At 51.9% G+C, this 25,187-nt stretch overlaps 1 protein-coding gene across 4 annotated transcripts in view; it reads right to left on the bottom strand.

Moving 5' to 3' along the window:
- SCMH1 (sex comb on midleg homolog 1 (Drosophila)) overlaps window positions 1-25,187 on the bottom strand; it is a 51,988-nt gene that overhangs the window by 13,873 nt on the left and 12,928 nt on the right. For all 4 annotated transcript variants that reach the window (XR_001877333.1, XM_017830555.1, XM_017830557.1 and 1 more), the window contains 5 exons: window positions 24,035-24,278; window positions 5,634-5,866; window positions 4,951-5,077; window positions 3,728-3,928; window positions 2,876-3,061 (listed from right to left, as the gene is read on the bottom strand). Coding sequence is in view for 3 of the 4 variants with exons in the window: in XM_017830555.1 (XP_017686044.1) it covers window positions 2,876-3,061; window positions 3,728-3,928; window positions 4,951-5,077; window positions 5,634-5,866; window positions 24,035-24,278 (991 nt within the window). In the remaining variant the exon portion in view is untranslated. The remainder of the gene's footprint in view (window positions 1-2,875; window positions 3,062-3,727; window positions 3,929-4,950; window positions 5,078-5,633; window positions 5,867-24,034; window positions 24,279-25,187) is intronic.

Raw genomic sequence — 25,187 nt, 5'->3', positions numbered from 1 at the left:
GAACCCAGCGTCATTTAGTATTTTTATTTAAACCTTTGGCGGAAATTTTAGAGATTTACTGATGAAATCTGCTGATGCCTTCCCATGTCAGGCCAGACAACATAGCATTTGAAATTAAGCAGAATGAAGAACCAGTCAAGAGGTAAATCCAGCAGCCAAATGAAGATGTGCACTTGAAACACTGTCCCATGAGCTGGGAACCAGCAGGTGACAACAGTGGATGAGAAGAACAAGGTATGTGACCAGGACAGGCTGGTCATCATCTGTTACAAGGACACACTGACTGAAAGTGGCTGTAGAGAGATTTCTTGTGACCATGGTGGTGCCAGTGCTGTGGCACCAGGTCCCCACAAGCTCCTCCCCAGAGGGCTGGGTGGTACTCTGGTCACCCCATGAAGTCAAACCAACACTGGCTGAGGAGAGCAGAGAGCAGCCAAAAGATGAGTTCCCCAGAGGGATACAACTGCTTTCCAACTGCTTCCAGAAGAAAGAGATCCAAGTTGAGCTAAAAGACAACGTTAAGACCGGGAGACACAAATACCAAGTTGCCCAAGAATAAATTTTGGCTGGAAACTACAATATAGTTTCTAAATACTCAGCAAAAAATCTTGTAGCAGCTTCTAGTGGAAGAGCAAAATCTGTAACTCCAGAGTTAGTCAAAGCAACCCCACGTGCTGTGGTGCCTGTAACAGCAGGACCCAGGGCTCAGGGGGCCAGAAGGTCCCTCCAGTCCTGTGTTTTCAGATGGCTCCAGGCCAGATCTACCCATTCAGAACATTTCCCAGCCCAGGCACAGCAACCGAATCCTTGCAAACTGTTCCTGATGTACAACTTGACCTGTTTTCCCCTTGTTTCCATGACCATGCCTCACTTGGTAAAACAGAATGGCAGGACACAGCTGACCCAAGGGCTGCTGCAGACCTTCCTTCTGCCCCAAGCACACACACCAATTCTCCACAGCAGCCCCAGGGGTGCTCCTGGAAAGCCAGTTTGTTCTGGGAACTGAAAGCAGCTCCCAGCCCTAGCCAGTGGCTGTTTACTGGAAGAACCAGCCCCATCCAATACATTCCCATCCTGCAGAGGAAGCAAGGCAGGACATGCAGAGCTGAAGGTGAGACCACGGCACCTTGACACTTGGCATGATTTCAGGATGTACAACTGCACTCTCATTCCTCCATGACCAGCCCAAACCTCCCAAAATTGCCGGTACTGTTCCTCTGCCCTCACCAGAAGCCACTGTAACGTGTAGATAGTTATGTTTATCATCTTCTTTCAGGTGCCTGAGAAAGGTGTTAGATGACCAGATGACCAAGGAGCTCTGAGGCGTCAGTATGAACTGCAGGACTAGGTGCTGTCACTTCTCTAGACTGTGGTTAATTTTTCTTTAACCCCTGCAACCATTCAAGAGTTCAGGATGGGCAGGTCTCAGCACTGTGTCAGAACTGGTGCTCTGCTTGAGCTTCCCTGAATTCTGACTTACACTTCTCCACCCTGCCTGGCAGCCCAGCTCTTGGCAGAGCCACCACTGACCTCTCTGGGAGGCTGGAAACCCTGTGTGTGAGCTACAGGACACTCTCATCCATGCCCACACCTGAGTCCTCTCCCTCCCACTCTGGTTTTGCTCTATCTCTCAGCAACAGGTTATCTCCACACTGAAACATGGAGGTTTCTCCTATTTGAGGGTTCCCCAAGGGGCAACCTCCACTCCCAATAACTGATCATGCTGCTCCTGTCCTTGCATTTCCTACAGCTCCTCACAGCACAGCACAGCACAGCTCCCTGCTCCTGGCACTGCTGGCTCCAGCACAGCTCTACTCAGCCATGGAGGAAGCAGAGGATCATCCTCACTCTCTAGACTCTCTAAAGATCCTCTTGCTCATCCCCTCCCCGAGGCTGCTTTGTGAGGTGCAATGAACAAAGCACTGTGGCATTTGGCTGTTGCCCCTACACCTCATGTTTAGCAACTTCTTCCTAAGTGCTCATCCTTTTACATTCCAAACTCTTGCTTTTCTTGTCAGAGCCATAATTATCCAAAGGATTAACTTTGGAAAGACCTCAAAGAACACAATAGCTATTTGCTGACTGGGGAGGCAGAAAGCAAGACAGGAGAGGAGATGACCACTTGTCAGCCACCTAAGAGGGTGCAGACAGCTTTGATCCTCCACAACCGGTATTCCTAGAGCAGGAGCTCCCCCAGAACCCCCAGAAAGCCTGGAGGGGCAGCCAAGCCCCAGGACTGCTGCCACTACCCAGCACTGTGGGGGGAGCTACTGGGCTTGTTTTGGCTTAAGACCAGTTTTGCAGCCTGATGACCTGCACTGTGGCATAAACTGTCTAGCTGGGGCGTGCCAGTCAGTGCAGCAGAGCATCAGCCATGGCAAGGACAACAAAACCACCTCTGCCTCGGATTGCTGCACGAGCATCACCCGTGAAGGGCCACGCTGTCACCGAGGGCTGGACGCGCTGGCAGCGGGTCCACGGCCAGTGTGGCTCTAATTCATTCCTGATTCCAGTTCACCTGCTGCACGTTATCACTCTCATGCACTCGCTCACCTTATTCCTCACTGTATGAAGTCACCATAATCAGATTACAGGGAGCAGGGAGAACTGGGGGATGAGGAGAGGAGGGAAGACAAGGAGACAGCACGGATGAGCGGAAACCTAGAGCGGAGATGGAAATCAAACTGACAGGCAGAAAATGCAGCTGGATTCCTGCAAGAGCCCTGCGGGCATGTGCACGACACTGGGTGTGATGTAATGAACCCTGTGAGAGGGCTCTGGAACACAGCCCTGCCTCCAGAGATAGAGATAAAATCTGGGTTAAGACATGGAGCACTGGGGGTCCCTACAGCGCCGCCCCCGCCCCAGCTCCTACCTGGTAGATACCTGTCGTGGTCGTACTCGTGTGAGCGCTGCATGTGGCTGTTCTGAGAGAAAGGCTGGTTCCCAAAGAGGTTGTCACTGCGCAGATTGTGGCACAGCTTCTCCAGGAAGCGGAGGACGTAGGTGATACTGTTTACTGCTGGCAGGTTCAGAGTGTGCTGTTCCCGATCAAACACAGCTGGAGACAGAAACAAACAGAGCCCAACACGTGAACCCCCTGCCGAGGCAGAGGCTACGCCCAGGGCCGCACAGCTCCTGGATCTCGGCATCGCTGGGCTAGTCTGGAGCCAACAACAGCCACTGCCTGGGGCTGGCACAGCGCCGGGACAGGCCGGGACCAGCCTGCTGCTCCCAGCACCGGGCGGGCGGCAGCGCGGGGGAGCCACGGTCCAGGGAACCGAAAGGATTCCAGGAGGGGCCTGCACTCCCAGACCCGGCTACACACGGGCTTAAAAGGACCATTAAAAACCCAAAAACTGGGGTAGTTCTTTTCTTTCCATGAGGAGCTGTGAGAATCCCCCCCGTTGTGCCTCCTCCCGGGGCCGGGGCAGCGCAGGGGACGGTCGGTGGGGCAGGATGGTGCCCAGGCTGATGCCAGGGCTGCTCACTGCCTGCTCACTGCCTGCTCCCACAGCTGTGCCCGCAGGCCATGGGAACTGCCCTGCTCTGAGTCAGCCACCAGCTGCTGCTTCACTGACACAGATGTGTGGCAAGAAAGAGAAGACAGAACTCTTCTGTCTGCCCCTGGCCTGTGGTTGCACCAGGCTCCAGGACAGACGTCTTCCAACGAGAGAACTCTTGCAACGACCTCTCTGAAGGCAAAGTGCTGTGGGCCCATTCTCACCTGAGATGACCTCTCCCCCGTGGCCTTGTTTTAAGAAGGAGAAGACTGTTTTCTGATGATAAGCACAATCAATGCAGGCCTGTACTGCTTGCTGCAGGACAACAGAAGCTCGAGCTGGTCCAAAATGGTCTGGCAGCTGCTGAACTTTCTTCTTGTCTAGGTGGGGCCCAGTGCTGCCGTTCTTGTTCAAGTAAATGCAAACTGCCAAGGTGAGAAATGTGTTTGCCATTAACCCACTCAAGAAAGCAAGAAACAGATGCCTAAAATCCAATTTGAGAGATGCTGAGATTTTAAGATTATCCAATGGCTCACAAGGGGTAATCCACCACGACTGCCTGTCTGCATCCTCACAGCAGAGCTGCTTCTAGAGGGGAATCGCCTCCAAAACCTTCCTGCCTCACGCTCACTTTCCAAGCTGCTGCTGTTTCTCCCTGCAGTCAGGCTGTAAAGTGGTTTCCACACCAGCCAGGTCATGTTCAGAGGGGATGAAGGAATGCAACTCCCACTTTTTAGGGGTTCCTACAGTGTTTTCTTTTTAGGGAAACTCGGTTCTTTAGGTTCCTCTGAAAACTGGCCAATTACATTCTGAGGAAACAGAGGGCTCAGCCCATATCCAAAGCTTGACTCAACATGTCAAAAGCAGCTTTGCATTAAGACTTTCCTGGCCAGATTCATCCTCAGCTGCACTCACATCTGCAGCAGTGCACACACTCTTCACTGCCACTCCTCCTCCTCCCCTACTCCCTCCTCTCCCTGATTGCCTTGGTATCCTGGCTGGACCTGGACAGACCACAGCCCTTTGGTAACTGCTCTGCCCCTTGTGCAGCTCCAGCAGCTGTGCCTGGCACGGTTTGGGAGAGCTCAGGAGCTCACAAGGGTCGCTGCACACTCGAGTGCCCCCAGGCATGAAGGGCCATGAGCAGTGTCCCTGGAGAGCTGTGGAATCACCAACATGCACATGGGAACTCAGGGAAAGGGGTCTCTGCACTCAACAGGGGGCCTTGCAGTCTTCCTACGACTCCATTATTTCCAAACGGACAGAGAGATAAACGAACAGCTGATCTGGACTCAGTGCCTCTCTCAGGTCAGCCCTCCTGGAGCTGTAAGGATTGCTGGTTTACAGGCTAGGAAGAAATGGGACTCTCCTGGGGTGTCACTGTCTGCCTGCTGCAGTTCCTAACTGTGCAATCCTGTCAAGAATGTGGTCTGAGACCCTTCCTTACCTGTGGGAGCCTGCATGGCAGAGCTGGGGATTGTAGCAGCGTCCTGGGGCACAGTGCTTGTGTCTGGCTCTGGGGTACTGGTTGTTGGAGAGGTGGGTGCTGGGTTCAGCAATGTCCTAGGTTTCCTCTGCAGAAAAAGAGGAGATATTTCTCCTTTTATCCCTGCTCTCCTTTACCACCCGTGATCACTACACTCTCTCCTCTGCATCCAACAGACAAGGCACTGTGGAACATGGCACATTTCTGATGGTGATGACGGGGTGTCCCAAGAACGTAGTAATCAATAGGTGTGTATTTTATAAACCACAATCCTGAAAAATAACAAGCCTGAGATCTGCCACCTCAGTTTGACTCAGACCAGCCACATACGAGGACGGGAGAACTTATTCTACCGTTTGGCCACCCTGTCGTGCTCCCAGCATCTGCCATGCTACTCCACAGCCAGTGCACTTCCAAAGACACGGTTTCTTGATGGAAATGATCTTTAGGACACAGACATTCTCTACAGCTCTGGGGTTGGACTCTGAGGATGCTCCCAGCCCACGTACCCCTCGGGTCTCCTACTTGCTGCAGTCACACAGCCAGAGGCTGAGACAAACGTGCACAAACACACGCATGCACCATCCCATGGCAGGACCTGCAGCACCTGCTGTTCACCCGCCTGCATCAGCATCAGCTTTTACCTTACTGCCAGGCTTGGGGCCTCTCTTTCTGGGGAATTTCAAAGGCTCCACTGACTTGGAGGGTGTAGGCATGGGGTGGTGGATTAGCGCTTTGGTCGTTCGACCACGCTTCTTCCCTGTTTTGCGACGCCTTTGCCCTTGTTGATGCCCCAAAACAGTCTTTGTGCTACTGTGCATGCTAGGTTTCTCCGAGTTTACTTCGGAGGCAGGTAAAGGGCTCTTTGGAATCACAACTGAAATAAAAAGAGAAAAAGCAAATATAATTAAATCAGGTGAGAATCAAAACAAGAGCAGCCTCCATCTTTATACAGAGTCACACGGAAAAACCTGGAGTACTCACAGCCCCCTGAGCGGGGGCACTGCCCTCCATGCCAAAACAAGAACCAAACACACAGATCCCTGGCTTAGCACTCGAGCTGTGGGACACTGGGGCTTGGCCTGGATGGGCTGAACTCCAGAAGGATCACGTTTTCAGCCATACCTTCCTTCCTGAAAATAACTGGCACCTACAGCTCTTCCTTCTGCGAGTGGTGACCTGCCAGCGACCACGTAAAAGGCTCTGAGAGCATTCCTAGGGAAGGATCAGCCAAGACCTGCCTGATAGTCAGGACTGTGCTGGAAATCCCCTCCCTCAAGGCTGAAGTCAAATTTGCTCTGTCCCTAAATTTCCACTGAACTGCAGTGGAAGGGACCAGCTCCATCCTTGATGCCTGCAAGGATCACTGCTCTTGTAATAGCTCATCTCAGCTGGACCAGCTGTCCTCTCCTCTCCTCTCAGGTACTGCCAGAGGCAAGTCTGTGCCTTCTTATCTTCTCACACTTTCCACGACAAAGCCGGATTTCTGGTAAATTTGCCCACAGATCCTCTAAATTTGGTCATTCATCTTTCCCAAGTCCTGCTAAAGGCTAGAGATTAGCTGGCCCAGCTCAGCAGACCGATATTTCCTTCAGTTTTAAAATTCTGCTAAAACGAAACAAACAAACATCCTCCTGTATTCTGAAAAATGCAGAGTGACCTTTAGGATGTCTTGTTTCTCACACCTGGAAACCTCAATGTGTATTCAACATAGGGGCAAGGAGTCAGAAAGATACAAACACTTTTGAAGTGAGGGGCTTTGTAGTTAAGGAAAAAACTCATGGCCAAGGAAACAGAGTGCAATAAAAGATTGATACCAGGATGGCACAACTGTGGGCACATACAGAGATTTTTAGGGTTTCTTTAATGAGGATTTTATGACCAGTTACTGTGAGCAAGGAGTCATTCCCTTGGCACAATGAAGCTGTGGTTGCCCTATCCTGGAAGTGTCCAAGGCCAGGTTGGACAGGGCTTGGAACAATCTGGGCTAGTGGAAGGTGCCCCTGCCCACAGCAGGAAGGAGATGAGCTTTAAGGTCCCTTCCAACTCAAATAACATGGTGTATGCAGGATCCAGCCCCATTCTGCTTGTCATGTGGGCAGGGTAAGATTTAGTTTGAATTTTATTTCCTTGCTTTTGTGCATTAGCATTCTGTATCAAAAGCTGGGAAGAAGAACACAGTCACTCAGAATCTGTCTGACTTCCCAAGTAATGACTTTTTTGTGTCAGGCTGATACAAGGAATTGTGGGAGAAACAGGGTTTTACTACTCCTTGTCTGAAATGTTAATATTAACAGCAAGACTTTGCTGGTAAGAAAACGAATATGAAAGTTCAAGTGCTTCTTGCAGCTGATAGTTTTCCAGGAGAATCAGTGTCACCTGCTACAGGTGACATCTGGCACTGAGCAGGGAGGAATGGCACAGGTGGGAATTGTGGGGGCTCTGGCCTCGTGTGCATGGCTGAAATGTTTGCATTACAGGATTTATCAGAATCCCCCAAGTTGACAGAACAAGGATAAACCCAAGTAAAATGGAACAGGTTGCCCAGAGAAGCTGTGGCTGGCCCAGCTCTGGAAGTGTCCAAGGCCAGGTTGGACAGGGCTTGGAGCAACCTGGGCTAGTGGAAGGTGTCCCTGCCCATGGCAGGGGTGGGACTGGATGAGCTTTAAGGTCCCTTCCAACCCAAACCAGTCTGTGACTGCATGATTCTAAAACATTCCATACTTCAAAGAAAATGTCAAACATCAAAGTGATGTGGAAGCGAAGGTGGGGGGCATTTCATCTGAGATGAAATGCACAATGCTCAGTGTCTAAACCAAGTGCCACAACGAGCTTTCTCTAACCTGGAGGAGAAATTGAGGATTCTACAGACAAGCAAAATCACAGTGATCTCAGTTTTTCCCGTGACAAACCCATAGAAATGGTGCATTTGGGAAGTTGGGATGCACTAGGCAGAGCAGCTGGACTGCAACCTTGGCTCCCAGGCTGGGACCACATTGCTGGGAACCCAGTGCCAGGGAAAAAGAAACTGCTGCCAGGTGAACTCCTGGGGTGCAAGATCTCACTATATAATTTTACAGTAAAAACTGACTTCATCTTTTGGTGAAATAAATGCAAGAAACATCTGGTGCCCACTTCAGCTGTAAAGACAACACAGGTAATGGTAATTTGCCAGGCTTAGAGAATTGGTTTTGGGTTTTGGGCAATAAAAGCCTGTAAGTGGGTGCAGGCAGATCTCATGATGGGACACCTCATGTCATTCAGCTACCCAGAGGAGTTCCCACTGTGCCTGTGCCCCTGGCAGCACATTCTGGTCCCTGCCTCAGCCACAGCTCCTGCAGGGATGCAGGAGCTGCCACAGCTCAGGAGGTTGTTCAACGGAACAGGGAAATTACGTGTAAATGTGCAGCCAGCTCAGGACAGAGACACAGCCTGTGAGCTCTATTGGTGCTGTGTGCCCAGCAGTGGTGCTGAGCACAGCTCTGAGCACAGCCTGTGAGCTCTATTGGTGCTGTGTGCCCAGCAGTGGTGCTGAGCACAGCCCTGAGCACAGCCCTGAGCACACTGCAGAACAGGCACTGCTCTTCTCCCTGGGGCTGCTGCCACCACACTGATGCAATGCACATTTTTCTGACCCAGAGTGCTTTAATGAAATGAGGTCTTCTATTTCCACAATCCAACACCACTCAGCAGATTGCCTGGACTTTTGTTGGATTTTAACCAGAATGCGAGAAAACAACAGCCGGTGCTAATTCCTTTCTCTTGCCCTGCCCGATGCAGAGCTGCACTCATCCCGAGGAGACACCAAGAGCTCCAGAGCAGAGTCATCCCACCAGCTGCACCCACACAGCCACGGTGCAGCCCCCAAAACACAGGATACTGCTGCCCATGCTCTGTCTCATCCCCCAGGCACTGGGGTGACTGGATGCTTCCTAAAGAAGTCTGAAGTTTCCCTTCAGTGGCCTGTTATTTTCCTGCAGGATTTCAAGCCCTGCTGTCACATGGACCTGGTCTAGAAGCACAGGATTGCTGTGGAAGGAGCAGTGCTAAGCACTCAGCCCTGTCTGCACCCAACCTGGCATCCACAGAGCTCCAGAAGTGGGAACAACTGTGCCCAGCAAGCAGGATTATCTCACAGCTCCAACCACTGCTCACATCTCCTTTAACTGCCAAAAGTTTCCATTTACTGCAACTTATTCATATTATTACTGCTTCTCAATTATTAAGAAACTAAAGCTATTAAAGAGTGTCCAAAGAAGGGCCACGAAGATGCTGAAGAGTCTGGAGGGGCCACACAAGGAGCAGCTGAGGGCACTTGGTGTGTGCAGCTGGAGCAGAGCAGGCTGAGGGCAGAGCTCAGTGGGGGCTGCAGCTCCTCCTCAGGGGCAGCTCCGATCTCTGCTCTGGGGGAGCAGGGACAGCACCCAGGGAACGGCTGGAGCTGTGTCAGGGCAGGCTCAGGTTGGATCTCAGGCAAAGGTTCTTCCCCCAGAGGCTGGTTGGGCACTGCCCAGGCTCCCCAGGGCAGTGGGCACAGCCCCAAGGCTGCCAGAGCTGCAGGAGGGTTTGGACAATGCTCTGAGGGCCAGGGTGGGATTGCTGGGGTGTCTGTGCAGGGCCAGGGGTTGGACTCAATGATCTTTGTGGATCCCTTCCAGGTCAGGATCTTCTGTGATTTTGTGATTCAGCTGGAGACAGTGCCAGCCCAACAGTGAGCAGCTGCCAGAGACATCCCCACTTCCTTCTTCCTTGTAGAAGCCACTGAGAGGAGCCACGTTTTCAGAAAATCAAGCAGGGCCCCTCTTACTTAAAAAATCCACAGTTTGCTGTTGCTGAGAAAAGCAGCATCTCTCTGCCCCACAGCTTTGGTGCTCACCTGAGCTCTGAGCAAACTTAACCAACTCCAAAGCTGGCCTTGCTTTAGGTGAGGAGCTGAGCCAGCAGCCTCCAGAGATCCCTTCTGACCTGAATTATTCAGCGATCTGAACTCACGGTTAACCATTTCAGCTCATTATGGGAACAGAAAACTACTCAACAGAAGTTTTCTGCTGGCTGAACTGTCTTGTTTTGGGTCATACAGGCATCCAGCACCAGGGCAGACACGGGGCAGTGAGCTGGCTCCTCACTGGGCTGGCTGGCATCGGATCCATTTGGCACAGTGAGAAACATTCCCCTAAACATCCAGGACCAAAACCAGCTGAACTTAGAGCCAAAGAAAAGTCAGACACCACTCATGGTGTTATTGATCACTGAAGGATTAGTTTACACAAGAATTCTGAGCTCCCTGCAGACACAAAGCGAATTCAGGATTTCAGGCTCTACTTCCTAATGCCAGTGTGTCCCCTGCCAACTGACACATGGCACAGCAGCACCTGCAGTTGCCCACCACACTGTGACTCAAACTGTCACCTACAGCAGGCTCTCACAGTTGCCATCCACACTCTGAGGGTAGTCAGAGAAAGCAGCATTTGTCACCCAAGCTTATCTCAGGCTTGGCACAGCTTGAAGAAGACAAAATTAAGTCCTTGGGACAAGAATTACAAAGCCAAACCATGTAGGAAAATATGGAACAGAAATACTGAAGTTGCAGAAGGTTTCCCGCTTTTCTCTACTATTTACCAGCCCAAACTCCACATCTCCATTTTCTGTGCCAAGAGCTCTGTACTCTCAGGTGCAGTTGGAGCTCCCACACTTCTCCCTGGAGATCTCAGTAGTGATCACTGCAGTGTCTGGAGGGGTAGGGAGTGGTTTCTGAGCAGCCTGAGCACACCACTCATGCCCATCCCAAAGCCCCTCTGAAGGCTGTCCTGCAGGCCACCCCTCCAGGGGTTCTTTGGTGCTCAGCTGCCCCTTGTCCCATCCTCAGCACTGCACAGGAATCAGAGGTGGGTTAGAGAGACACTTTTAAGAAAAGCAAATTTGCCAGAGAGCAGAAATCTTGAGATCTGGCTGAATCCTTCCCTGGATGAGGCATTTCAATCCTAGACATCCTGAAGGCTGGAGCTGGAGAGGAACCAGAGCTCAGTGCCTGTCCAGAATAACTTGTGAAAGCTTGGAACCCCTGTGATTCTTCCTCAAGCAGAGACCATCATCAATGGCCACCATGAGCACAACTGGGACAGAAATACAGGCTCTGGGAAGGCTCCAGACTGGGACAGTCCTGAGCTCTCAGCAGGCATGGCAGACACAACACAGGAGAAAGGGTCAGAGCATGGGTGGGAGACATGGGCTCCTTGCAAGGACAGGGATTCAGAACAGGACTCCAAATCCTGGAATTTAAGAGTCAGAAGGCAACTATTGTGGTAATTGAGTCATTCCTGCAGGGACTCCTGCTCTCCAGCCTGGAACACCTGCTGGAGCTAAGGCTGAGGTCAGAGGAGATATCCAACACAGCAACACAGCAAGAGGATCCAAGAACTGCTGGATTCTACCTGTTCTCACCATCAGCAGTCTGAACTCCCAAAGATAGTCTCTTTTTACACAATATTTGTCTAGTTTCAGCTTTCCACTCCTGAACTGACGTTCTTTATCCACCGATCCTCTGCCAGACCTCACTGGCCAGTGGTTACATGGCAGCACACAAAGAAACCCAAATCCATAGTCCCCAAAACAGTCTCCATCCTGCTCATCTTGACCATCAGGCTGCATTTTAATGTCTTTTTTTGGGCAGCACATTCACAGGCACATGAAGAGTTGTTGCTTCAAACTAAAGCAATGCCTTGCACATTTACTGAACCTGAGACAGGCTCTGAACATTCATCATGAGTGTCCCACTTCTTAAAGGCTTAGAGATCTGCACGGTCCAGAGCAGCAGTTTTCTCATCTTAATTGCTGGCATGTGCTCAGATGAGCTCTGTCACTGCAGATGCCACTGTACACCCACTGGCACCAACTCTGGCATTTTTATGGTTGTTTTGTTTTTCCAGTTGCTATATTTATAAAAATTTATAAAAATAAAACAATTGGGGAAAAAAAAGAAGTCTCAGGAGTCACAGTGATACCACCAACTGCCGTTTGCTATTTGCACAAGTCTTACATTTTCAGCTCTCACAGCAGCATTCCCATGTGCCCCAAACCACCCTGGCAATTACCCCCAGCTCTCTATGAAGCAGCACAGAGGGATCTTGAAAGCCTTGTCACGTGTTGCTGCACCTTGTCCCATGTCCTAGTGGTGCTGGGCTGCATCCCCAGCCTTGGGGACTTGCCTCAAGTGCCAGACCAATTACAGCACTGCAAAACAGCCCAAGTGTCCTACCTCTGGTTACAACCAGCCATGGATATGTGGAAAAGAACAACTGGAGACTGCAGTCGGTGCTACTGGAGCTGAAGACCACAAACCCCCTATTCTGGACCTGCAGGGTCTGCTTACACCAATAAACACCAGAACTCAGACCTCTCCACCCCCAAGTCTGCCCTTGGTGATCACCAACCCCCATTTACCCAGACACTTGCTGAACCCAAGGAGCTGATTCCACCCAAGCACAAGGTGCCTCTGGCTAAAACATTTTCCAAAACAAAACAGAGGCTTTATCCAATATTATGGCACCCAAGAGGAATCTGACCTACTTGGGCAGTGTCAATCCAGCTGCTGTAACAGAAACCTGGAGGGGGCTGGACTGGACAGTGCCCATGTGGATGGATGTGACACAGCCCACCTGCCTTTCCACAAAGTCTCCAAGATCCTCACCAAAAGCTTTTATAAAAACCTCCAGAGCCATGGGATAAGAGGAAAGGTTTCTACAGGGACAAATCAAGGATTAGAAGAGGTAGGGGTAAAGAACCATTCTTGCAGAGGAGAGAGATCTATGTGGGGAACACAGGGATGCACACCAGGATCTGTTCATCCATGAGTGACCTGGAGAGGGGATGAGAGAGGTGAGGAAGCCTTCTAATGATTCCAAGGGCAGGTAGGACTATGGCAGCCCATGAGCAGAGACTGAGTTTCAGGGCAAGAACACAGCAGGTGACCATGACACTGATAAATGGAAAGCAGTGAGTGTGGAGAAACCCACTGCTCCCTCCAGCTGCACAACAGCGGGCTCGGAGCTGCCTCGTGCCCCTTCAGGACAGAGAACTTGGGCTGCAACGTTCACTGCACGAGAACATCAGCTCCAAGCACAGCAGTGGCCAGAGAGAGCCAGGGAGAAAGAGTTCCCTTTGGAAAAATGAGAGATCAGGACATTGGATGCCACCAGTAGAAACCAACTCAATAGAAATCCTCATTTTACTGGTTACAAATCAAACAAAAAGCCCCAGACCTGCAGCTGATTCCTGGAGTCTTGTTTCTACAAAATCGCAGCCTTTCTGGGGACATTTCAGCCAGGGCTCAGCTCTGCCTTGCTGAGACTCCCCCAGTCTGCCCTTCACTGGTCCTGTTAAAACTCTTTGATCACATTAAGCATTTTTGAGAGTTTCTTCACACTGCTTTGGCTCTTCTGCTTAGCACACAACATGCAACATCTTTTAATGGTTTTAACCAGTTTCCAGCATCATTTCAGAGGCAGTTACTCTCATTGTTACTTAGCAGTAATTGATGCTTTTTAGAGTATAAACATCCGTGTGCAGATACTCCTCAGGGAGGGGAAAAGTGCTTTGAAACTTGGCACAAGAAGTGTGGCAGGATGTGCCACACAATAGAGTATCCCCCAAAATGCCCCAGGGTCAGCACCGTCCCTGTTCTGCTGAAGGCAAAACAGAGAGAAGGGACTGGCTCCTGATCAGAGACACACAGGGACAGCCTGGGAAGAGCAAGGGTGCCCAAACTGTTGTCCTCAGGAAAAGCCATTTTCAGTTTTGTGCTGAGCACACAGATTTCCCCAGTCCCAAACCCAGGTCTTCACTTCTCCCCATACCGGAAAGAAATGAACTGCTCTGTACCTGCTGGGCAGCACTAGGAAATGAATGGGGAGACTGAGTCACACACCTTTTCTGTAAAACCCTGCAAAGGCTGGTGCTTGGACAGGGAAAACTGTCCCATGCCCTGCCACTGGAGCAGACAAGCACATTCTCCCCCAACAGCAGCTCAAAGCCCCTCATCTCTCAGCGCATTTCCTGTGGAACACCTGCACAACCAGCCACAAACGTCTCGCTGCCAATTACACCTCTGGAGCTTGGAGGAGCAGCACATTCCTGCTCCTTCAGCCCCTCTTTTCCTTGCCATCCCCTCTGTCAGCTCCCAGAAGGCAAAGGAGCAGAAAGGTCATCCTGGGAATGAACCCAGCACAGGAGAAGAACTGCAGTTCTGGACAGCAGGGCTGGCTCGAGGGACTCAGTGTGCACACCTGGACTGCACAAAGCCCTCAGCAGAATTACAGCCCAGACTACAGCAGGGCTGTTATTTATTCTGTGTGCGCTCATCAGCCACAGAGAAATACTCACCTCTGTGAGCCAGTGTCCAGCAACCTGTGCAGCCCCAAGCTGGTGGCCTTGGCTCACACTCTTTGTGCCAGCATAATTTTTTATTTCTCCAGCACTCGGACTATTGAAGTCTAGGTCCAGTTCTCCAAGGCCTGTCAGATGTTCCTGTTCAGGTGCAGAAGAGCACAGGGGGCACCAGTTCCCCCAGCCTGCCTGAGCACAGCTCCTCCTGCCAGCCCAGCTCCCAGGTTGGACAACAAGGAGCTGCAGAGACCCTACTGCAGCACATGGTTCAAGGGCAGAGGGAGGGAAATGCCAGATTTGTCTACAGTCACCCTCCTCACTTCAAAAATCAGCAGTTTTCCTCCTGTCCCCATCCCATCACCTCTTATTTCAAATAAACTGGCTGCAACACAACTTGGGTTCCTGCTTGCTGGGATCTCCCTCTATCAGTGTCATCTTCTCCACTGCAAAAATAAAGGTATTACAACAGTGTGTTGTTTTAAGCAGCTGTGAAAGCAGCTTTGGAATTAAAACAGAAATTCTGAACTACAGAGAGCAGATGAGAACTGAGCTGGGCAGCTCCAGCCTGAGAAATCCATCAGCAGAGTTGAAACTCAAGCTCCTGATGGAGGGGATGCACCACTGGGTGAAAGAAGAGATAGAGGGACAAAATCAGGGAGCTCCAAGAAAAATGACAATGCCGATATTTACTGGCAAAGTCAGAGCAGAACCAATTAAAATTCTGAAGCTCAGTACTCAAGCTTAATTTGATTACCCCAAAACCAGGCTGAGACCATCTCCATGGCAGTGCCTGTGGGCACATGGTGAGTACCCAGCAGCAATGACAAGAGCCCACCTGTGACCCCTGGAGCTGTTCAGCAGATGGACCATGAGCAGAACTGGCACGTTTGGTCCTGACACAGACAACACAAATCAATTCACTTCCACACCTTAGGAAAACCATCACTGCAGCTCTGCCAGGCTTGGTGCTTCGAGAGGCCACAGAGCCCATCCCCACAGAGGACTCCAAAAGCACCAGGGCCGACTGACACGTCTGGTCCTCAAGGAAATCCCAGAGTCAACTCTTGTCGAGCACCCAAGCCCCAGGCTGGGCGAGCCCTCAGCCTGGGCAGCACATCCAACCCACCCGAGCCACTCCTGTAGCAGCACAGAGAAACTGCTTTCCTCACACATTTACACCTGTGGATGTTTGCATGGTTTTAGTGCTGTTTGTATCCAGTCAGCTCAAGGACACACATCAGTGACAGATGAGCCATGAAACCACCACGGCCACACCGACTGACAGGTCCTCTGCCCCTGGGAGGGAACTGCCAGTGGATTTCCAAAACCCCCTGCTGGGAATGGTTCTGTACTCCCCCCATATTCAGGCTATTCAGGGCTGTTCCTGGGATTTCTGCTTGTTCTGGTCTTCTCTGAAGCTCTTTTTTTAGCTTTGGCTTCTGGGTTAAATATTAGCAGAACACCTTCACCTTATCAGTGCACAAAGAATGAGGAGACTGCCAGGTGGGTGCAGTTTGTTCACCTTCTGTTCTTTTTAAAGCTGTTCAGAAGTTATAAAAATACCAAAGATCAAGAGAAGAGCATGACAAGCAGCAAAAGGTCCGATATTTGTAACAAGTGGGGCTGTGTGTTCAGGATGAAGTTCCCAGATTCCATAAAAACACACACTGTGGCAACACGGACCATTCACCAAAGCCAGGGTCAGAGCTGGGCTCACCAGCATTTACTTCCCCTCTCCAAAAAACAAGGAAAAAACAAAAAAATGAAGAACCCCCCCAGCAGGTCAAGAAAAGATGTTGTAATGTTCTTGCTCCCACAGAGTCACTGTCAAAAGTCCCACCACAATGGGGCTGTTTATCCTATATACACATGATCAAATCCTGTCCCACTAACCAATCACAATCATCCCACTGTGGATGCTCCAGCCCTGGAAGTGTTCAAGGCCAGGCTGGACAGGGCTTGGAGCAACCTGGGCTAGTGGAAGGTGTCCCTGCCCATGGCAGGGGGTTGGAATGGGATGGTCTTTAAGGTCCCTTCCAACCCAAACCAGTCTGGGAGTCACCATGTGCAGCCTTTACAGGCCTGTGTGAGAAGAGTCAGGTCAATCATTCTGGCTCCTCAAGCACTTGCCCACATCAGAATCAGCATCCCTACAAGGGGCCAAGCTCCTGTCCCCCAGGGCTGGCCATGTGTGCTGGTGACAGGCAGAGACATGGTGTGGAGCCCTAAATCCTTGAAGTGACGCTTCGTAATACCGAGTGTTTAAACCCCTTCATTTTGATGGGAAACTGCTGTCCCTATTGCTCCCCTAAAGATATACAAACTGTCATCCTGGACACACTTCAAGCTTATTGAACTCTGCTTCCAACCCTGACAGCAGAGGATGGTTGTGCAGAGACACCAGCCCTGCCTGTAACCTGCAGCTCAGGACATCCTGAGTCTGACAATCTTAGACCCCCAGAAATAAAAGCCCTGGAATGCTGCTCTTCCTTGAGGTTGTGCAATTCCATCCTGAAAGCACTCAGACTTCGACCTGCACAGGCACAGCTCTGCACCATGTCCCAGTAGGAGGAGTGTTGTTTCTGGTCAGAGATCCTGCAGAAATGGAGTGGTGACCCCAGTGCTATTCACCCAAAGAGAGGGAGGTTCCAACAGCAGGGTCCTTCCTGCTAAATCTCCTGCCAAGCCTCAGTAAGGCTCAGTTGAGATGCTGAAACTTTGTTTTGGACCAGGAAGCAGGGTGGAAAAGGGAAGGAAACATCCTGAACACAACCCAGCCTCTTTGGGATACAAAATACTTTAGAATAAAAAACATCAAGCTAGGAGGGAAGCTTAGACACTGCTACTAAGGACAGGCAGAGAGAATGAGGAAACTCTGCCCTTCCTAGGTCAGTTCTTCTTCTCAGGAGGCTCTTGCCAGCCCCAAGACATCCCACAGCAACCTCAGGTATCTGACACACCACATTCATGGTTCCCACTGAGCCACAGATTTGCTGTTTGCTGAGCCACAGGCACTGTCAACATCTCAAGAGGGTGGCAGGAACAACACATCCTCCTGCAGTGCTGGGCTCTCTTATCCAAGCCCCCAGACCTCCAACCCAATGCATATTCCAGGGCACACATCCTAACCAAGCCAGGATCATTGCTAAGAGCCTCTTCTCTGTGCTCCAAACAGCCCGTTTCTTCCAACAGCCCTCTCACAGGCAGCTCCACCCAGGTACCACGGCTGCTCGTGCCTCAGACTCAAAGGTAACACAAAGGTAACACCACGAACTCCTGTGTGTACTCTCCTCCCCCCATCAGTGCAGCAGCTCTACCTGTGTGGTCCCAAAACCAGCCACCCAATGCAAAGAACATCACCCAGCTTGATGTGTGAGCTCCAAACCCCAGCTCAGTCCTGAAGTGACAGTAATGACTATTTTCCCATCTCCTCCAAGCAGGAAAGCACATGAGCTCACCTGAGTGCTGCCCTGCCAGCTACTCCTGACAAGGCTCCTCCACCCACCACTATGTTCTCACCCCGAAGAAGGAAGAGAAACCAAGCAACATCCAAAATAAAGTCATAAAATACACATTACCTTCACCCCTGGGCAGGAAATCTAGCAACTGATCATCATCTTCCTTTGAGGACACCAAGCAGTCAACCAACAAATCACCCAGTGAGAGATGAAGAACTTCACGTGCCTCCTATGCAGGGTCAGCATCTCATAACCCCCGGAGTCCCCGCTCCTGGCACACTCCAGCCCCTCGGCAGCACGGCTGAGTAATGCACAGCTGGTGAGTCCGGGGAGAACGGGAGCTCCACTTCAGCCTATCCCCATGGTAACTATCTAAACCCATTAACTTTTGCTGGCTCTGCAGGCAGAGGGAATGCTCTGGAGCAGCCAGCCCAGGGCCAGGGAGCAGGGTGCTGACAGCCCGCAGCAGACCCATGCAGGCAGTGCCTGCTGCTAACCAGTGTCCCCAGTGCCCTCGCCACAGCTGCCACCAGCCCTGGCACAGCAGCAGAGGACCTGCTTTGTATTAGCTCTGCTCTGCCCTGCTGGGCTCGGGGCATCTCTGCCAGCTGGGCTGGTGCCAAGGCAGCAACTCCACTCCTCCAAATTCCAGTGCTGGAGCTGCTTCCAGCTCTGCCCTCTCAGCCTTAACACTTTCACTGCTGCCCCTCTCCCACAGCCAGCACAGAGTCACCCCTCTCTCTGTCACAGAGCATACACAGGGGTGGAATAGGGAGTAGCAAACCCTGCTGGGGGCACAGCCCAAAGAGGAATGGTACCTTCTGAGTGACAAACACTGAGGACAGGGGTGTCCCCGCATCCTTGTGTTCCCAGTATTTCCCTGCCCTCCAGCAGTAACACAGGAAACATGGGAGCAGACATAAGGGACATTGTTACAGTGGAAGAGGGGTGTGTGTGGGGGGAAGGTCCTTTCATAGGTATGGACTGAATCTGGATTTCTCAGGACCTAGAAAATGAGCTGCTTCTCAAGAGCCCAGGGAAGACTGTCCCTGCCACAGCATCTCCCAGCAGCAGCACTGCTGGGATCGTGCACACAGCCACTGGTACTTGGCTGTAAGAGTGTCCTGCAAAGGTCTCACTTTTTGAAACAAATACCATCTAAAGTTCTTGATACTGTGGCAGAAACCCCAGAAAAATGCATGTGTTTCTTCAAAATTTAAAGCTGGTGTTTAAATAAGAGCCCTATCTGCTTTCTTGTGCAAAGACCCAGATCTTGCAGAAATTCTCAGCTGCCTGTACCCACAATCACAGGTCACAGAAAGCCCCCATCCCGCCTGCCCAGGCCCTTTTCCCAGCCCTGTGCCTTTACCTGGCAGAGACAGACCCTCCAGTGCCCCATCTCCTCAGGTGAAGAGCTCAGAGCTGGAAGCTGCCTCACAGAGGTACCTGAGAAGACCTTGCTTTGCTTTCTCTTCCCCCAGGTGCTCACAACTCTCCATCCCACAAACCACTTCAGAAAGGAAAAAAACTTCTCATGGATCCTCTTCCAAAGTGTGCTTCCCCGACTACAAAGAACTGAACTTTCCTCTACTCTGTGATGGGTTGTGAACCCCCCATTTCCCATGAATTACAGAGGCAGACACATTTCTTTATAAGACCATGCCTTGGCTAAGGGGGATTTTCATCATCCCACCTCCCAGCTGAGGGCAGGTGGCCCCAGAAACTACAATCATTAACCAGCCTCTTATCTCTTTCTTCTTTCTTCTCACTGATTTTTATCACAGTTATTTCCTTCTCCGTTTCCCTGAAGCTCAGCAGCAGCACCTCCATTTCTGTGTGAGTCTCCCTCTCTCTCTCTCTCTTTCTCCCCAGCCATGATTTAAAGTAACTAAACAACAATCCTTATTCTTTAGGTCGATCCTAAATATTGATTTTCTGTAGTGCTCATAATGGAGAGGGACTTTCCAAAGCAGCTTCCCCAGTCCATGCTCCACTTACGGCAGTGACCTGAGAACAGGATAGTTTCTGTCCCGTTTAAGAGTCCACAGGCTCCTCAAGGACCAGGAAGGTTAGAAAAAATAAAATGCATGCAAAAGTTTTCCAAAAGCAGTAGGTCTGGCTGGGCTGAGTTAATTCTCTGCACTAACAGCTTGGGGACTGCTGTGTCAGGGCTCACAACTCACCACGGCTCAGCTCTGCTGGGCCAGCCCTGCACAGAGCCAAGCTCTGCTCTGGCCTCATGGGCAGTGCCAGGCTGGGGGGGCACAGGGAGCTGGGAGGGGGCACAGCTGGGACCCCACTGCCCAAGGGATATCCCAGAGCACAGGGCCCCACGCTCAGCATGTGAAGCTGGGGGAAGGAGGAGGAAGGGGGATGGAGTGGTGGGGTTTGTTGTCCCCAGTGCCTGTCCCGGGGGTGCAGTGGGAAGCAGTGACTGAGAGCCTGTTTGGCCCTGCACCTACAGCTTTTGTTTCCCCTGGTAAACTGTCTGTACCTCAGCCCATCAGTTATCACCCCTTTACCCTTCTGATTCTCTCCCCCATCCCCCTGAGGGGGCTCAGCTGCCCCCTGGGACAACCCACCACGCCTGACAGACACTCCTTCAGTCTCTGCTTTCCTCCCAGATCACTGTTCCACCAAACGCTACTGCAGTGCACAGACCTGTGCACTCTTTATGTGCATCACAACATTTAAACCTTGAAGCTCTGAGCTTGAGGAGCATCAGCCACCTCCTGCATGTACCTGCTGTGATGGCAGCTGGGTCACAGTGTGAAAGCACACAGACATGGCAGGGGTGGGTAACTCATTCCCCACCCAACACACCTTCAGGGCCCTCTGTTGACAAAAAGCCACGTTGTTAGTAATGTGCACACCGTGTATTCTGGCCTTGCTTTTGTGTGGTGCAATATCTAAAGATGGGGAAACATCATTCTCTGCTTTGCCCTAATTCTAAAACTCTGCAACAGAAAGCCCAAACTCTCTGCAGGAAGTTTGAAGGGTTTCAATGCCCCACGAACCTTAATTCAGCTGCTTTATGTCTTTGTGCTGTGATAAATATTTCTCAGCCAGTATTTCTCTAGGATGAGTGCCTGACTCAGCAAGAATGACCACTCCAACAGCTCTTCAGAAACAGTAAAAAAAAAGTAATTTCTGAAAGTGACCTCCCAGGTGCTGAGCAGCTCCAGAGCAAGGCAAGAGCAGCAGCTGTCACTGTCACTGTCACTGTGACTGCCCAGCCTGCCCTCTGAGCAGAGCTCCAGCCTCCAGCTGCAGCTTAACACAGAGTCCACCTCACCTCGTATTCCTAAAAGCCCAAATATGTGTTTAAGGGTAAAAAGCACGTGTGTAAGAGGCATGAAAAGCCATGTAAGATGCTGTACACCACATGTGAGGAATGGAGTGGGGATTCCTGGCCAGTGGACAACCCCAGGACGCCCTGCTGGTGTGAGTGGGATACCGGAGGAAGTCTGCTGCACACCTACAGAACTGCCCCTCCTTTTGGGATGGCCACTGGGACCTGCCTCCCCCCAGTGGCTGCTTGGCTGGCGTGGAGAAGCTGAGGATGCACAGGATGAGCTCTCCCACATTCCACCTGGCTCTGCAGCCCAGCAGAGCTGACCTCCAACCCTGGCCCGAGGCTGACGCGGAGACATGACCGGGACCCACTGTGTGAGGAGGCACCCCCAGAGCTGCATTTCTCCTGGGTCATGTGCTGGGTTGGACCCCCAGCTCCAAGGTGTGCTGCATCCAGACAGGAGAGGCTCTCCCAGCAGGCTGCTGCACAGCCAGCAGGCAGCAGTGGAATTACCAACCCGGCATCCAGGCTGCTCCTCCTCACCACCTGACCTCCCTTTCCTCCCCTCACACACACTTTCCTGAGTGCCCCCAGGAAAGCTCCCCTGGGCATGGCTGGCCAGCCCCAGCTCCACCAGCACCCTGCCCACCCTGCCCAGCCACCCCAGCTAAGCAAACACTGGTGGGAGTGGGAAGCCCTGGAATCGGAGAGAAGCTGTGCCTGGGAGAAGCCCTGCACTCCTCCACCTTCACTGGCGACCAGCAGCAGAGACAGATTAGAGCTGAATGAAGTTACCAGCAGTAAGTAAACAAGCCTGCCCTCTTTGAAGTTCTGCTTCCCTTGAACATGAGCTCATTCCACGAGGCCTCTTTTTGCTCAGCCCCAGGAAGCCATCAGTCTCCATGGAGTTAACTCCTCACAGGATTCCTCAACTTCCACAAGACCTCACACAGTCAGTTCAGTATGTGAGCAGAGACTGGTATAACCATGACTGACCCCCTGCATGTCTCTCCAGGTCTCCCTCATTTCAGAGGAATTCCCACCAGGAAAGAGAAACTGCCTGACTCCACTGCATGGTCCTCCAGGCTCCAGGCTGGCACAGGAATAAAGTTTATTGGAGCAGCACTCTCAGGCCTGGGAGGATCATGCTCAATCCTCCTCCAAAGCAGGGCTGAGGAGTGAAGAAACAAGGGAGGAATTTCATAAAGAAAAGAAGGTTCCCAGTACTCCTTTCTTGTGGTTTAATCCCACAAAGTGGAAGTCAGAAAGTCTTGGGCAGGAAAGGGAGGCGACAGCCACAGAGGGGGAAGTAAAATACCACACAGACAAGGCTGATCTCAGCTCCATAGCATTTTTGCATGGCTATACAATCCCTGCCAATGCCTGCTCTTGTCTCAGGAGTTCAAAAAAATGGGAAAGAGAGCAGAAATCTGCCTGAGAGTGAGGGCTGCCTCTTCCAGAGAGTGGGGAGCCGTGACTTCAGGGGCCACTGTTCACGTACGTGCAGAGTCGCTGCTGATGGAGCTGATGTGAAAGGGAGAACCTGTCCCTGCCACCTGCTTCCCAGGATGGCTCCATGTTGCCCCACCATGGGATGCTGGTTCTGGATGATTAACTGGGCTCTGCTCACTCACAGCTTCAGCCTCTGGCAAGGGGAGGCTGGGCAGGAACAGAGCTCCCCGTGCCAGTGGCCACAGGACAGACGGACGTTCCCACTCTCCTGGGAAGGTGTGCTCCTGAAACCTTCCACCCCCAGTCTGCTGCCAGGAAAGCTCCCGCCAGCACAAATGTCTTCAGCCACTCGAGCAGTACCTGAGAAGCACTCTGGAGAAATTAGGTGAGGGCTCCTGACCCCAGGGCGCTGCCGGAGGGGTGAGGCACTGGCTGGGAGGGCCCCAGCGCTCTGCAGAGCCCTCAGGGTAGCAGCAGGCAGGACACAGACAACCAGCAGGAAGAGAGGGAGAGGCTGGAAACATCAAAACGCAGAAATACAAGATAAACAGGAATCATCCCACCCAAGGGGAGCCCCGGCTTGGCCTGCACACAGGCCATGGGAGATGACCCTGGGCCATCCACTGCCACCGGCCTGGCAGCACAGAGCACAGCCCTGGGACACACCAGGGGACACAGAACACCACCAGCCTGACAGGGCAGCACCAGCTGACCCTGGGTTTTCCAGAGGAACAGTCTCGTCAGAGAAATGCCTTTCCTAAGCAATCCTTCAGCTCTCCTGCCCCTCATTTCAGTGACAGGCACACGCAGGGCTTGCCAGCCAGCAAACACCAGAGGGATGTGCTCGGGCACAGTGACAGCTCCCCTGGGCCTAAACACAACTGCAATGTGAGCAAGCCAGAGACACGTCCCAGAGTCCAAACAGTCACTGCTCAGGCCTTAGCAAGGCAGCAAGGCCCCCAGTCCTGCTCCTATCCCACAGTCACGGTCCTGTGAGCAAGGCAGGTACATCTGCTCCATACCTGCTCTCCCCACGTTCACAGCACAAGGCAGAGCAGGGAAACTGTCCCAAGTACAAACAGGCACATTCCTGCAACTCCACAGTTCTCATTATCCCAATCCCCCTGAGAAAAACTCCACAGGAATATGTGATTCAAAGACGCAAGAAGGACTCCAAGGAAATCCCTGGAGCAGAGCAGACCTCAGCGGTGTTGTACAGCACAGTCCCTCCCCAGAGCCATCATCCTGCCCATCTTTATGGATGGCTGCTCCTCGGCACCTCGAGCCAGGCTGCTCCAGTGCTGTGGGTGTGATCACATGTACCTTTCCCATGCATGAAGCAGCACAAGAAAGCCAGACCGGGCACCCGGGTGTCCTTGCTGCCAGTCTCTGCCTGTTGCGCTGCATTTAGAGAGCTGAGTGGAGGAGAAAGACAGCAAAGCAACAACGTGGGCCTTACCTTTTGTACCAGGGGGCTGCAGATTATCTCCAGTCAGCGAGCACCAGCCTACGGGAAAGATGTCCCGGGAATCATATCGGCACCAGTAATCGAAGGCACCTCTCCAGCCATCAAATGTTATGAGGACCTCAGAACCTCTCACCTCCCCAATGGTGGCCGGGCAGATGAAGTGAGGGTTCTTCCTGTCCACTGCCTCCAGCTTCATACCTGTCTTGAAGAAGTTTTGGGATGGAGATGGTGGTTCCTACAAGAAGAAGTAGAATATGTGCTCAAAGGGGACATGCCAGACCAGGGCTGTGCCCTCATCAGCAAACTAACCTTCACTGAAGGGAGTTAGTGGGCTGGATTTGAACCTCAGCAGGTGTGGGGTTCACTCCACAACACACTGGCTGAGCTACACAGCCCCATGCCCTTAACCAAGAGGCAACAAAGTCCACTATGGCTTGCTCTGCCCTCAGCTGGCTGCTGGACCAGACCCAGGATGTGCCATGTGAATGCTGTGCCCTACAATAGCTCTGTCATGCGCCACAGGCAGAAAACAGAGCTCCAAAGAAAGAGCCTCCAGAGGATACCCTCACTTTATTATCTCAGAGCTGGAAACCCTGAGATATGACAGTGTCTCTCCATCATTCTTCCCCCACCTTCAGCTTTGCAAGACATGTGAGAGATCCACCCTTATCTGGGGCTTGCTCCTGAGATCCACTAAAGCCTCTCCAACCATCCCATCCCATCCCATCCCATCCCATCCCATCCCATCCCATCCCATCCCATCCCATCCCATCCCATCCCATCCCATCCCATCCCATCCCATCCCATCCCATCCCATCCCATCCCATCCCATCCCATCCCATCCCATCCCATCCCACACGTCTCTAGCCAGCTTCTCTCTCTGACTGCACTAAGGGTGTGAGAACACAACCCATGAACTCATACTGTTGCCTCACAGCAGTATCTGCTCTACCTGCAAGCTCTGGCACATTAAAAAGTTTCAGAGAGGTGCTGACTTCTCCACCCTGCATTCCTCACTTTGAGCAGCATCTGTAGCCCTGGTGAAAAGCAGACTCATGTCTCAAGCCTGAACACTGAAGCCCAGGCCACTTGTTTAGCACAGCTCTGGCTGCATCCTGACACCGCTGGGGCACAGCTGGAGAGG

This window comes from Lepidothrix coronata, unplaced genomic scaffold (assembly GCF_001604755.1).
Source record: "Lepidothrix coronata isolate B3197 unplaced genomic scaffold, Lepidothrix_coronata-1.0 Scaffold180, whole genome shotgun sequence".
In the NCBI taxonomy this organism is placed as follows: Eukaryota; Metazoa; Chordata; class Aves; order Passeriformes; family Pipridae; genus Lepidothrix; species Lepidothrix coronata.
The sequence above is the reverse complement of the archived record's forward strand: the minus strand, read 5'-3'. Positions and strand labels throughout refer to the sequence as shown.